The 15,905-nt window shown below is 37.3% G+C and overlaps 1 protein-coding gene across 1 annotated transcript in view; it reads right to left on the reverse strand.

Annotated features, from left to right (window-relative positions):
* Nucleotides 1-1,228: 1,228 nt before the first annotated feature.
* Nucleotides 1,229-15,905, reverse strand: part of LOC150088043 (gamma-aminobutyric acid receptor subunit alpha-6-like) — a 211,088-nt gene continuing 196,411 nt past the window's right edge. The window contains exon 9 of the mRNA XM_090370547.1: nt 1,229-2,164. Coding sequence (XP_090226673.1) covers nt 1,847-2,164 — 318 coding nt within the window. The 3' untranslated portion in view covers nt 1,229-1,846. The remainder of the gene's footprint in view (nt 2,165-15,905) is intronic.

Raw genomic sequence — 15,905 nt, forward strand, 5'->3', positions numbered from 1 at the left:
TGGCCAGAAGAACAACGGTACATGACACCACACATTTCAAGATCCATACACTTTTAAATCTCTGGCCTTTACAGTGAACTGTATCACCACACAAAGTAAACTACGCGGAGATGGGGGAAACCCCTGGTGCCGTTTGACCCTAGATACACTTTACTTTACTTTCAAACATTAACAAAAAAGGTTAATCTACCATCTATTTAAAAATGAGATGATGGTTAAATAGCAGACTAACATTATGGCGATAAATACCTTTCCCATAAAGTTGATCTGTCCACAGTTTAAAAACAATTGTGTTTGGAAGCTTTGAAATACCATGGCAACTCATTATGAAATCAGGCAATGTTTATTGTGATTCATGGCCGCATTTGTTGCACCCTACTTACACCATTCATTAAATTCTCACTGAATCTATAGTAGTGAGGTGGTGAGTGAATATGCCATCGTTGATCATTTGGAGAGAGCGCCTTAAGTGAGCACAGAATTTGACTTGAAAAAAAAAAAAAAGGGTATTCTCAAGTGCACGATGATTTTCAATTTTGATGAGTCATATTTCTGGCAAAATACTCTCATGATCGGGAACAGGGAGTCAAATCTTGGGAAAACGCATGTCTTGCAACCCGTACAATACCAAGGAAACTCATTGTGAAGGCAGTTTGTTTTGCTGTGAGAAATACGACCATTGCATTGACTCACTTAACTCATACTAGCAGGAAACATGTTAAATGACAAATCGGTTCGCCAGTCTTCATATAATTTCAATAAGGCAAAATAACATTTACTATTATTTTAATATTTTACTGTTATTATTATTATTATTATTTTAATATTGAAAAGGTTTAAGAAATCTGGGATAAATTTCAATATTTCAACTGTTTCGCAAAGCGAAAAAAGTACAGTAATAAAAAAAAAAACAGGGCGCAACTTCTATACAAATCGACTAATTTTTATTTACAAGTGGTGTGTAAATATAATTATCGTAAAATATAAATAAATACCGTAACGTAAATATAGGATTTTTATTGTATTTTGTTTTTACAGCTTATTCAATTCAATCTTTTGAATTATCATGTTTCACACTTCATGAATGACACTTCATTCAAAATGCTAAAAAAAAAAAAAAAAAAAACAACACGTCATTGGGAAAGAGGTGAGCAATTATAATTATCTTTCTAGTTGTTAAAAAGCATAAGGCTTTTCCTCCATGTTAAAAATATTAAAGTTAGCCTTCTCTGAATTTGCTGTTCTGTTTTCCGTGTATCGAGGATGGTATTTGACAGCAATTGCCTGATGATGAGATAGTTGCTGTAACTACGTCTATTTGAACAAGAACTTTCTGCTTATTCGATTACAGTATTTTTGGCTCGTGCCTTGAACTGTTTATCAGGTTACTAATATGGAAGAGAATACTGGTAGGGACAGCTGAAAATTATCCTGTACGGGAGTCTTGTGGAAATGAATTGTGACAATGAAGCTGATTATATCAATTCTTATAGCACTGATAACTATTAATAGCTTAGATGATATTCAGCTACAGCATCTATTGTATTCTATTGGTAATTACTATAATTCGCACTTCTTTTTCGGACGAAATTTCTCCATTCTGATGAAGAACCAATTGCATCCCTTTTGATTTCATTTGGATGTGGACCTTTATAACAGGTGTACTCAATACATAATTGTGCATAAACGTGCAACAGTTAAGAGGATGAAAATGCACCGTATTTACATAGGTGATATGATGTAACGGGGGGATGAATTATTTCGTTCTTCGCACCCTTCGGTGCACACCAGAAGTTCATTGGAAAACAAGGTAGTTCCAAAACAAAACAAAAAAAAAATCCAGGAATCATTGCTTTTCATCAGTGGGTAGTTCGTCATCTATTGTATGTAGGAAGAGGGTCCAATAGAGGACATTTAGGACGGCGAAGGTCACAGGAAAGAATATCCTCGAATACATATCAATAAGACTGGCAGTTGGAATACCCGGATTAGATTTTTCTTCCACCATTGAATTTGTATTTTCTTTTCCATTAGTTCTCTTTAACCTTTTCCTTCGAGGTATACATCCAAAAATTGCTTTACGTTCTTCTTCAGACTGCATGTCTAACGTCACACTATCAATATCCGCCGATGATTCGCGGTCTTGAATACCCTTGTCTTTATTCTGAAAGAACAAAGAGAATGTAAAAGTAATTTTGCTGAGAAATGCAATCCTAATGGTATCATTTGCATATTCAATTACCATTTAATGTATTTATTATGTTTTTATTAATTAATTAAAATATTTATTTGTTCTATTTATTAATAAATAGAATCTTTCATAATTATAGACTATTTTTTCATTCTAATAATAAGATACTATTTTATTGTTTTATATTCCATGATTTATATTAAAACAATTATATCAAATTATAATCGCAACTTTTTCTTGGCAATTTTTTCAGATATACTGTATTCTAATTCTAATTTAATTTTTATTAAATAATCTTTAATAAAATTCATAGTAAAATTAAAATATAACCATAAATAAATCGTTTATTCCGTATAGATTTAATAATAAATAATTGTTGTTACTCAACTTTCATTAAAATGATTATATTAAGCAGTTGAAATAGTATTAGTATTAGTCAAATAGTACAAGGAAGCCACAGGATTTTGATGCACCGGAAAGTTTGGCGTTTGAATTTCTTCTAGCTGTCAACTTGCGGAGGCAACTTGTTAATCAATGACTCGCTGGCTAAAAGAAAACTTACTACAATCTAGTATAGACCTCTTCCCCTATAATTTGAATTTAAGGCCCCTAGTTCTGGAATTCGTTATAAAGGTGAAAACTCCGCCTTCATTCATTTTACTTAGTCCTCTCAGTCTTATAAACCTCAATCAGTTCCCCTCTGAAGAGCTTGGTTGCCAAGCTCTGTAGCTCACATAATCGGAATCTTTCTCCATATGGTCGCCCTTTTGCGGATCTCACAATGCGTATTACCGTCGTTGGACCCTTTCAATAAGCTCAATATCTTTTTTTTTTTTTCAGAGTGAGGTCTCCATATCTGAACACAGCATTCCAGTGGTCTTACAATCAATTGCCTTATATAGAGGGACTCTGTATCATCGAAATCATCGATAGGATACCATGGGCTTTCCTGGCCGACTGTTTACACTATTCAGAAAACTTCATATCTGCCCATATCGTAACTATCAGATCCCTTTCATCCTCCTACTGTTTTTAATTCAACTCCACAAAGTATACTTTATTTTGGGGTTGCTATTCTCAAGTGCAAAACGTTCCATTTTGCTACATTAAAACTTAGCTGCTACTTTTCTGACTATTCTTGAAACCTTTTCAATCATCCTTCATCCTGAAGGCGTATTGTTTGGCAATGATCATTAAGAACTCTACCAATCTTTACGTCGTCTGCAAATTTTGATATCACTCCCTTTATCCCTTCGTCGATGTCGTTTATGAAAATCAAACACAACAGTGGTCCAAGAATCGATCCATGGAGGACACCACTGCTGACGTTACATCAATCTGAAGAATATCCGCTGATCACAACCCTCTGACTTCTGCCCTGCAACCACCCAGCAATTCATCTGAGAATCTTTCCAGTAATCTCAACATATTCCAGCTTATACAGTAACCTCTTATGAGGGATTGAGTAAAATGCTTTGCTAAAATCCAAATAAACTATGTCGAATTTGTTCCATACATCCAGCTCATGAGTTACTGTGTCAAAATAGCTCACTAACTTAGTTAAACACTATTTTCCTTTAACAAAACTATGTTGTGTGTTCTTCACATTGCCATTTCTATCTAAATTTCCCTAGATTGCACTTATTGATTTCCTCTAAGATTTTTCCCTACCACTGAAGTCAGACTAACTGGTCTGTAGTTACCGACTTCACTCTTATAATCGTATTTATGTATTGGCGATGGGTTGGTACTTCTCCAGTCCAAAGGAATCTCTCCTGAGTTCAAAGATTCCCTCATAATTAACCTAAATGGTTCAATACACTCTCTAGTGGCTTTCCTCAAAATTGCAGAATATATGCAATCAATTCCAGGAGCCTTATATGCCTTTATTCTCGAAATTTTTTCTAATAACAGTCATCTACAATTTCAGAATCACAAATTTTATATGGCTCAGCCTCACTCGCACAATCTAGTCTTAGCCTGATGGGTCCTTCTGCAGCAAAGACCGATGCAAAGCACCTATTAAATTCATCAGCAACATCATCTAGATTATCTATTTGTTGTATTCACACACATGAAAAATTCCTTGTCCCTCATTTTTTGCTCTCTTAGTCAGTGCTTTCTCATATGCAGCCAACGTTGCATATGAGAAACTGCCCTAGCTTTATGTGGTACCATTAGAGATCAACTTGTAGACTTCAGTACTTGTAGCCTCTCTGTAACTGCCCCATTTTATCCTTTTCTGATCCATTAGACCAGCTAGCTCCGCATTCATACATTTCGGCATTCTCGTCGTGCAGTATTTTCTTAACGTTATGTATGCGTTCACGACTTCTGTGATTTTTGCTTTAAAGATGTTCCATAATTCGAATGTATTCACCCTGCAGTCCGCCCAAATAGATGCCAAAACGCACTTTAAACTGTCATAGTTCCTTCTTCTGAAGTTAAAACCCGTGCTGAATAGTTTTAACAACCGCAAAATTTTCATTCATCTTTCAACTAAGGACTGTGTGATCACGATCCTTAGTTGGAAGGACCTGCCAATTATTCTTGTACTTTGAGGGTGTGGTGTCATCTGATACTTTAGTAACGATAAGATCAAGAATATTCTCACCCCTAGTATTTTCACATGCTAGTACAAATAATCACCTAAGTTATTTAAAAATTTTGTTTTCCACTTATTCCAATCAATCTAGTGGCAAACTGAAGTCACCATAAGACATTCAAGCTTGCTTGCCCATTTCATCTGTGTGTAGACTCTCTTCATACTCTTCACAATCTTCTCGTCTCTAGATTACTTCTGGTCTCATTATACCTTTGCTTCCAACTAACTCACACCACACAAACTCTAGGCTGGCAGACGGAACCCAGGCTTCTTTTGAAGCCTGTTAGCCCTATTATATCAGCATTATTTCCACAATAATTATAAAATGAATGTTAATTCATTAAATAACCATATTATAATAATTTAGCAGTGACACTTCTTAATCCGCGTTGTTTAATGAGTGTAGGAGTTAAAATCTAAATGTGATAATTGAAAAAAAAAATAATAAATCAGCTTTTCAATTCCCTTTAAGGTTTGGTCTCCTGCTAATTAACGGAAGGCAAAACCGAATATCCTAAAGGATTTAGAAAGAAGAAAATCACAGAAAAGTCTTTACTAATTAGTTGAGTCCTTATGTGTTTAAGTTGTTATTTATAGAGAACCCATTATTTATTAACCATATATGTCCAAATTCTTATCACTGGGGAGAATAAAATTCTTTAATAAAACACATAGGAAAGAAAGCCAGTGAATGCTGCATATGTATTCTCCACGTCACTGAGATAATCTGGAGGAGCATGTCTTTCAATACAAGTTTAATCCACAGTAAACTCTCATGGAACAAAGCCAAGTGCAGGGCCTTCATGGTGACAACAGAATACACTAGAACGAACAGCGCGTAGATATATATATAGCTCGCGCCTTAAGTCTTAAGAAATGCCATAGATTTGTGTGTTGAAAAGAGAAATTCGAGAAAGTTGTCATAAAGTAAAGCAAAGAGAATGATATTTTATCTTTTCCTTACCGTCTACGACTAGGGAAATGCTAAACAAATTGAATGAATTCTGTAGAACACAGTTTGCTGCATTCTGCATAATGGAAATAGTTTTGACAAGCGGCCACTTAAAATTAACAAAAATCGTAACTCCTTTCATATTTCCTACGAATAACAGCTCATTTATAGTTTAATTATAACAATTGGAATCATTATAATTTCTATGATATGTCAATGAATGGAGCAATTTAATTAATAGTTGACATAGTCTCACACATCGGCTTGGTTTTTTCAAGGTCAAATTCTACTAATTTGATATTTATGATTATAGGAAAGTCTTTGCACACACAAATGGTCTGTTGTGAGAGTATAATGGATTTTCACTTGTTCATCATCTGGAGTTACCTTGATTTTCAGGAAATAACATGTAAACCGGCAAGAAAACATATATTTTGCAGATGTGCCCGCTATTAAGATCATATAAACTGCTAACGCACTGTGTTTAAAGTAAGTCGATGTACGAATATACAAATAAAAAGAATATTAGAAATACAATATTTCTTTTTTTACCTACTATTTTCTTCTGTGTATTAAATGTTTTCTCCCATTTATTCGAAATCCTGTCTGCAGTTTTTCTGATGTCTGTATCCAACGCTTCATTTTTCAGCCCATAAACACTTCTCTGCCTAAACAGCCACATCTTCCCAAATATCCACTTGCAGTGTTGAACCCCAGATTATTTTCCAGTGGGACGAAAAACGCTAGTTAATTTCAATCCCTCTAAAACTCATTCCTTTTCTATTTTTCTCAAAAAGAAAAAGAGTCTGCAGTTCTCATATTGATCTCCAGTAACACTGAGGTTTCTAGATAAGATCACATATCTTTGTGGGGATAACCCTCACTTATAACTTTTTTTGTTCTTAGCATTAGTATTAGTAGAGGCATATGATGCAAGAAAACAAGCTTATGCAGTATCAACCAAAAAAAAAAAAAAAAAAACCGCTTCCATTTCACCCATCCGGTCACTCCAAATGTTTATTTAGTTCAGCCTTAAATTTATTTAGGCTATCAACTTCCACAACAAAAGATGGAAGTCTGTTCCACAAATCAACTACCCAATGGCTAAAGGCAAACTTCCACACATCTATCCTACAACTGTCTTTCCTCAATTTCAATTTATGCCCTCTCAGGTGATTATTCTGAGTAAGAGGAAGAATCCCATAAGCACTGAGCATGCTCAAACCATTCAAGGCTTTATAAATCTCAATTAGATCACCTCGCAGGTGCCTAGTGTCCAGACACTGTAATCTGCAAAACTTAAGCCTGTCTTCGTAAGAGCAACCCTTCGTTCCATTCACTAACCTTATTGCCCTTCTCTGTACTCGTTCCAACAGCTCTACATCCTTCTTAAAATGAGGCCTCCAGACCTGTATACAGTACTTAAGGTGTGGCCTGACCATTGCCTTATACAAGGGGATAATCACCTCCTTATCCCTGCTAGGAAAATTCCTGTATATCATTGACAAGACACCATGAGCTAGTCTTGCAGACCGTCTGCACTGGTCAGAAAACTTCATATCTGCCTGCACAATTACCGCCCAGGTCCTTTTCATTCTCTACCACTGTCAGTGAAGTACCAAAGAATTGATACGTTACTCTGAGGTTACTGCTTCCCATGTTTAGTACTTTACATTTCTCAATGTTAAACTTCATTTGCCACCTCTCAGCCCATCCGCTCAACCTTTCTAGATCCTGTTGCAGCAGCGTACTGTCATTAGTGTCCGTAACAACTCTGCCAACCTTCGTATCGTCTGCAAACATGGACATTAAGCCTGATATACCATCATCAATATCATTTATAAATACAGAAAACAACAATGGACCCAACATTGAACCCTGAGGGACTCCACTAATAACACTGGTCCACGAAGAGCAGTGTCCATTGATTACCAATCTGTCTTCTCCCACTCAACCATCCCTTTATCCATAGCAGTAATTTGTCTCCAATGCCACATTGCTCCAATTTGTGCAGCAGTCTTCCATGTACAACAGTATCAAAAGCCTTTCTAAGATTCAAATATATGATAAAGTTGTTCTCTGCATACAGTTCCTTTGTGACCACATCATAGTATCCAATCAAATTGGTCAGACAAGACTTCCCCTTAACAAAACTATGCTGTGTCCGAGCTATAACTGAAGTCTTGTCTAGATGATCCTGCAGTGCTTCTTTAATCGGTGACTCCATTAATTTCCCTGGAGCAGAAATTAAACTAAGGTCTATAATTACTTGTGTTGCCCTTTGATCCTCCTTTGTGAATTGGGGTAACATTTGCACATCTCCAGTCCATGGGTACCTCCCCTGAGTCCAAGGAAGCTCTCCTGATTATGGCTAAGGGTTTGCTTACTTCCTTTGCTGTCATAAGCATATCACAAATATTGCTTCTTCTGCATCGAAAAAAACTGGGCTTTCTCTTGAACTTTGCATTGATTTTCCTTCTGAATCTGAACAAATCTCAAATACACCCCACCATGGAATGTTGTTTCTACATTTGCGATGGTATCCCCAAAACTTCCCTTTAAACTCTATTCAAAGGAGGACAGTCACATTAATTAATGAATCTTCAAAATCTCACTTCATCCCTATCACACAGACGGTTAGTTTCTGCGGCATCCTTTTTCTACTTATATTTCGGTAGACACTTCTGAATTAGAGATGAATTAGAAGTGGAATTAGAGATTCTAATTCTGAATTCGCATCTCAAATTCCGCTTTTTTATTCCAAAGCGGAGACTCCAACGTGCGCATCAGACAGCAACTTCAAATGGACAGTTATGTTCTTTGGAACAACCGCCTTATGTATTTTCTAAATTTGTAATCTACTGAAATTCAAACTCAATGCCAACAAGTATCTTGCACATTCTCAACCAAATATTGTATGTGTTTGGGTCACCATTTACCGCTTTACATTAACTATAAATAATACTGTGAAAGATGTTTCTCAAATTGAAAAGAGAGAGGGACATTGTTATATCATCATATATATTTGGTGCTCATGATTTAAATTGCGTAGTTAGTGAAAAGATCATAATGCTCAGAGCAGAACAATCTTTGCCTTAACCACGAGTTGCCTTGGTATTGCACTACTCTCAAGCAAATGGCATCTAAAAGTAGTTCAATACCAAGGCAGTTCGCGGTTAAAGCAAAGATTGCTTTGTCCTGAACGTTAGGACATTCTGCCAGATACAAAAAAAAAAGAGGAGATAAGAATGGTTCTCCCGCTTTTATTATTAGTACTATTTTCAATTACTGTATTTTTTTAAGGCCAAAATGACGTTAGCTGTTTTATAATTTCGATTTTGTTTTGTTTTAATTAAGAAAGCATGTTATATTCTCGTAAAAATACTATATAGACATAAAAAAGGAGACAAAACGTGCAATTCAACTATTTATGAGATTCTCTCAGCGAAATGGGGGAAATACAACTTCTACCACGTTCATTCAGTTGAAAGATCAACTCTTACCTGGCACTGTAATTCCTCAAGAAGTTGTTTCGTCAACTTCTGATACACACACACATTCTATTTTCGAACTTGCCGAACTGAACAACAACCATCATGTTTGGAAGTATTCGACCATTAGTAAATGAGAACCAAAACTTTTCCGATATCAAAAGATGTTTTGGGAGTGATCATAGGATGGAAAAAATATTAATGTGTACATCGTAGGAAGAGAGGAAAGGACATATTTTTGATTTGTAAGATAGTTTCGCTTTTGATATTTAATAGATTTGGAAAATTATTCTTTTGGAGAGCAATATGTCTTCATGTGTAGGTTCTCTTGTAGGAGAAAGAAACAAAATGTTGCTTATAGGGCAAAGAGAACAGAAGAGGGTATTGCTATGTCAAAAGAAACGACAACTGTGCATGTGCATCTGGAAATTGTAAAAGTTTCTTTTTTTTTAAGGAAAATGCTTTCACTACTGTTTTTATTTCCCTTTCTCTTGATTCTTAAGCCCGTCATATAATCGAGATGCTGTTACAGGTTATCTGCTGGAAAAGATATGTATGTGATTCTAGTTTAGTTGGAGAAAAATATAATGGATAGGAAACAGCGGTTCAAAATTAAAGCATTTGTATGGGAGACGGAATATGGATTTAATGAGAAAAAGGGGTTGAGGGAAGTCAGGAGGAGGAGGAGGAGGACAGAGCGAAGACAGTGAGAGATAGTAATGCGCTTACACTTTCATGTCGAAAATTAGAGATCACTGTTTGCAATAATTTCATAATCTGGGTATAGAGAAATGTTATTTGGATATTGCTTAAAGAAGTGCGAGTGCGCGCGTACTTCTGACTGGTGCAGCAATTTTGCGTCACCCATATACATGAAGTTTAAAATTAGAGATAATCTAATAATTCCACCATGTTTTGTATAAAAGGTGCCATTTTCAGCCAAAAGACTTTGTACTTCACACGTTGAAGTTCAGTCTTAAAAGTTCTAGTATTGTTTCTTTCACTCAATAGCTGAGAACAGATTAGAAACATTAATTAATTTGAACTTTCAGTTGTTTCGAAGGCGTGGCGATGGAACTTGAGTTCAAGAAAACTTCAACAGCATACTCGTAGAGTTAGTGTAGTCTTCAGTACATACTGGTCAAAGTGTATACAAGATCACATGTGCAAACGATGTCTGTATAAATATGATGATATACGTACCTCATGATGCAGTTGAAGGTCAGTTCCGATCTGTGTAAATCGTAACGTGACGCATAAAAAGCAAAATATTGTAAGCTTATAGCAACATTTAATGTTATTTCCAATTGCGCGTCGTCAGTATGTGCACGGACAGCCAATATAGTTGGGTGTATGGTCCCTAGAAACTGCCACACTTGTGTAAGTGATGTTTCCAACTGATTAGGAAGATATATTTCAGTCTTGTCCGGACTATTACTGGACAGTCCGGAGGAGCTGCAATGCATCTTCCTTTTTTACCTAACACTACCATACGGAATGGTCATTAATCGCAAGATCTCATGTTTTTACCTGGTTCAGTCAGAATCCCATTCCTGATGATGTAGAAAAGAAAATAATGCCACTCCATATCAGTACACCACCTGCACCGAACTGGCTGTGTTCCAATATGTATGGGGAGTTTTTTTGGATTCCTCTTTCGTGCTACATTGGGGTCCGACGAGAATGAACCTCCAGGTAGTAACGGGACTCATCTGTGAAGATCAGACAGCATCATCAGTCGAACATCATAAATGGACCTCGTCGAATGCCTACACTCTTTTGTACCTACGAATTTGGACACTATTAGAACAGACACGCACACATCATGGGTCTCCTCATATAGAGTCCATATCTGAGCAGACAATGTAGAGATTAAGATCCGCGTTCCTGTCACTGCTGCAAAGCATTCCAGAAGTTTAGCACCATTAAAGCAATTGCAATGGACAAGAAGAGATAATAGCAATTTTTCCTGAACGTCTAATAACGGTCTGAGTTTCTTGTAACCGATTAAACAATCTGGTGATAGTAACCAAGCCATATCACAACTTGGCGTTTTGACTGTCCTGCTTCCAGTCTTTGAGATAATCTCCAAAACCAAAGATTCGGACATATCATATGTGAGTTATAGCCTTTTGCCACTATAACTCACAAATGAGATGAGATGAGACAGACAAGCTAGCGTATTTAACGAAAGAGTCCACGGCAGAATTTGTTTTTCTCCGCCTGTATTTGTTGAAAAATTAGTCACATACGAGGTCAGTCGGCGAATGTGTGTGCTGTTATTTTGCTTCCAATAGTAGTAATTTCTATCACTACTCAAAATGTGAATTTAAAACGAAATTTGTTCCAAGCTTCGTTGGTTTTAATGGATGTACTTTGAAGCCTGATCACTTTTGAATAAGAGGGGCAAAAACTAATGAGTTGAGCTACACCGAGCGTTAAAAAAAAACTGTTTTCTCCGACTATGTACGGACCGATCTACAGTGGTAAGAAAAAATATTCCTCCCGAGAAAGATGAATTCTTTTTGTCATGAATAAGAGAGCCTCTCAGTGACGATAAAACGAACGTGACTCCTTCATCTTTAAGAGGGCAGTAATAGCCTCGTCTCGTTTATGTGTGCAACAAAACCCAAAAGAAACGCATCAGATAACATCTGTCATTCTTCCGTGACAGAAGCTTCAAGTGTAGTTGACGAGCGAAAGGGGTAGATTTAGAATCCTTCAGTACTTTCTGTACCTCTGGAGAGACGGGAGCCTTCTATTTATTAGGTCACGATCTAGGCTCCGTTCTGTGTTACATTACCCCGTTTCGTTTACAGTAATTTGCTGCTTCGTGCACGATAAACTCCTCTTCAAGTTGCTAAATTCAGTGTTTGCATCTACTTAACCCCGTGGTCGTATGTGTTTAAGTCAGGCGTCTCACTCAAAACTCCAGTTAATGTATCGCTAGAATATTTATTCCCGCAATTGTCAATGCCCCTAAGAAGCATTTAAGATGTGCTTCCAAAAAAAAAAAAAAAAAAAAAAAAAAAACTCTTAAATTTTATTTTAATATGAAGTTTTGGGATCTCAGCATTAGCGAATAATTCCTGCTTGAATTGTAAAAATATTGTTGCAGGTTTTGAAATGTTAGGACAATTTTATTTTCTCTTAATTACTGTAAATCTTCGATTTTACAAATTGACGGACTTCGGATTTAAAGGACGAAAAACGTGATTAGCACCGGAGAGTGCATTTATAAAATGAGAGATTACCATCTGAAGATGGTAATCTCTCATTTTCTAATTGCAGACAATCTAAAAGCAAGTAATGCTTGGCTTATACACACGCAATTCCAAGGTTCCTAGCGTTAGTGTGATGGTCTATATGTAGGGAAAAAAACCGCTTTTACAAGAAGTCTTTATTTTTGAGATGAATCTCACAGGTGTGGCGCCCATACCTCAGGATGATGTTCCGCTGATCAATATTGTAGACAAATGGGTTTCAACAATTGGCAATGACGAGCACATAAAAGTAGCAGTCAGTATTAACCTTGAAGATACAGTTTATCAGTGGCTTGCGCAACAGCGCATAACAAGTCATGTAGTGATGATATAAGTTCCTATGGATCTCAATTTATTGACACATTCGACATACCCGATATCCTTACTGATTAGTGTGGGCCCCAACAGGGGCCCAACGGCTAAAAGGCCAGATGAACAACGGTACACAACATTACACATATACATTACCCACACACTTTTAAATCTCTGGCCTCAACAGTGTCCTGTTTCACACGACAATGAAAGCAACGAGGAGATGGGGAACCCCTGGGGCCGTGTGACAACTAACACATTTTACTTATCCTTCCTGATGAGGTAGAACATGTATTGAAGAAAGTGAAGAATCAAAACGTCCCAGGTGAAGATGAAGTTACTGTAGAGTTGTTAAAATTGGGAGAAAAAAACATGACAGAAATTGGCAAGACTCTTCACAAAATACATAGGAACCGCTTGACACCTAAGGAGAGGAATAATGCAATCATAATTTTACTGCATAAGAAAAGAGACAAATCAGAAATTGAAAATTATAGACCAATTAGCTTGTTATCCCACATCTACAAGTTGTTCACAAAGGGTCATTACTAACAGATTAGAAAGAATACTTGATGAGAATCGACGAAAGAGTGAACTGGCTTTAGCAGAGGATTTTCAACTATGGATCACCTTAACGTAATACCACAGATAATTGAGAAAACAAATGAATATAAAATGCCATTATGCATGGCGTTTGTGGTTTATGAAAAGGCATTTGTTTCCATACACCATAAAGCGACGTTTCGGGCACTTGAAAGACAAGGCATAGACACCCCATACATTATGATTTAAGAAATAATATGAGAATGCTACCTCTTTTATTAGACTAGACAAAGAATAGCAAATTTAAAATTGAATCGACAACAAGACACAATACCTCCGAAGTTGTTTACTGGTGCCCTTGAGGAAGCTTTCAGAAGATTAGACTGGTCCGCAGAAGGGAGTCAATGTGAATGGAGAGTAGCTAAACTATTTACATTTTGCAAATAACATCGTAATCATAAACCATGATCCCAAAGAATTAGAGGAAAATGTTAAGTTATGGAGAGTTAGTAAAGATTTAGAACTAAAGATGAATATGGCTAAAACAAAAGTAATGATGAACAAGTATGCCGCAGAAAAGGATATAATCATTGAAGGAGCAGAAATTGAAAAGATCGATTCATATGCTTATCTTGGACAAGTCATTATCTGTAATAATGATAAATGGCTGGAAGTCAAAGGAAGATAAATCTCGGATGGATAGCATTCAGGAAATATAGTCACATACTGAGGAGCAATGTCCAAATTTGCCTGAAACGTAAAATAATGAACCAATGTATACTCTCTATCATGACTTAATGAAGTGAAGCTTCGGCACTCACCAAATGAAGAGAAGCTGACCCTACACATGGATTATATTGGGAATCAGACTGTTAGATAAGAAGAGAAACACATGGATTAGGCAGAAAACTCAAGTAAAGGACATTCTTATCAATACTAAAGAACTGAACTGGACTTCGGCAGGACAAATCGCTCGAAGACATGATGACAGATGGACTAAGAAAATAACAGAATGGTACCCAAGAGGAGCTGAAAGAAAACCTGTAAGTCAACAACGGATATAGAGAGTTGAAATTCAAGAGTTCGTGGGCAGTAAATGGATGGCCACTCCACAAAACAGAAGAAACTGGAAAGTTGCTGGAGAGACCTTCATCGTGCAGTGTATTGAAAATGGCTGATGATGATGATAAGAGTTCCTACATAATTTAGTGAAAAGAAGATAACTAAATACATTTGTAACATCATTCCAGGTTCACAGTATTTCAACTTCGATTTAGTTATGACTCTTAATAGTTTTTTCTAGACACCACTATATGGTCTCAATCATCCCCTATTGACTCATGCACAGTACTATGATTCAACTTTTATAGTCAAGGTAAATAACAGCTTGTTTTTATTAACTATATTGTGGTGTTTCTAATACACTGATTGGACAGAAATCATAGGATACCTACCTAGTAATGGATAGATACGCCCACCTTTCGCCTGGATAAGGGCAGTCACACGGCGACGCATTGAGTCCACTAGTTCACGAAAGCGATCCGCAGGTATTCCCATCCACGCTTGCTGCACGGCTATCCATAATTCCGTCGCATGCCCAGGTAGAGGATTCAACGGACCTTTCCACAGCATCCCAAAGCCGCTGCACAGGGTTTACGTTCGGTGAAAGTAAACCCTGTTACGTATCCAGCCTTGCAGATAATCTGCAAGGATGGACGCGTAACCTGTACCGTTCAGATATGGGTATAGACGTACCAGAGGTCACAACGTGTGCCAGTTGAACACGCCCCAGACCATTAGCGGCCGTCCACCTGCCTGAACAGTTCCTTGTTGACATGATGGTGCATAGCTTCGTGTGGTTCCCTCCAGATACGCATACACACCATCCCATCTGCTAGAAATAACTAGAAACGGGACTCATCGGAGCAGGAGACCCGTCTCCAATCATCCAAGGTCCAGTGCCGATGTTCTTTTGCCCAGTTGAGGCGTAGTCCTGTGTCGTGGTGCTAGGAATGGGACTCTGGTGGGTTGGCGGCTCTAATAACTAATTACGGCTAATGATCGCCTGATGGAAACATTTCTGGAATCTACCGCTTTGAATTCGGCTGTGATTTGTGCCACTGTCGCTCTCAGGTCTGCTGAAACAATGCGAGACAGACGTCGAGGGCCACGTTCATCCACCACCTTGCTCCGTCCACAGCGCTGTCCACTATGAGATGTTATTCCGGAAATGGCGTATTCCCCATACACTCTTGATACTGTCGAACGGGGATAGTGCAATTTCTGTACCACCTCCAGAGCCCAGTTGGAAATCCTAGCTAATCAAGCCCTGCAGATACTCCAACAGTGGGCCAAGAAGAATTTCTTAACAATTTCACCCACAAAGACATTGTCGGCGCTACTCAAAGGAACCCTGCAACTGAGACGACCACCCCAGATTAAGATTGATGGGACAACTATCAAGTTTGCTAGTCAACTAAAACACCTGGGTGTCATACTAGACAATAACTTATCCTTCCAACCACATCTCAAATTCCTAAGACAAAAT

Source organism: Mastigoproctus giganteus, chromosome 3, assembly GCF_048544385.1.
Source record: "Mastigoproctus giganteus isolate SK-2022 chromosome 3, ASM4854438v1, whole genome shotgun sequence".
Taxonomy (NCBI): domain Eukaryota; kingdom Metazoa; phylum Arthropoda; class Arachnida; order Uropygi; family Thelyphonidae; genus Mastigoproctus; species Mastigoproctus giganteus.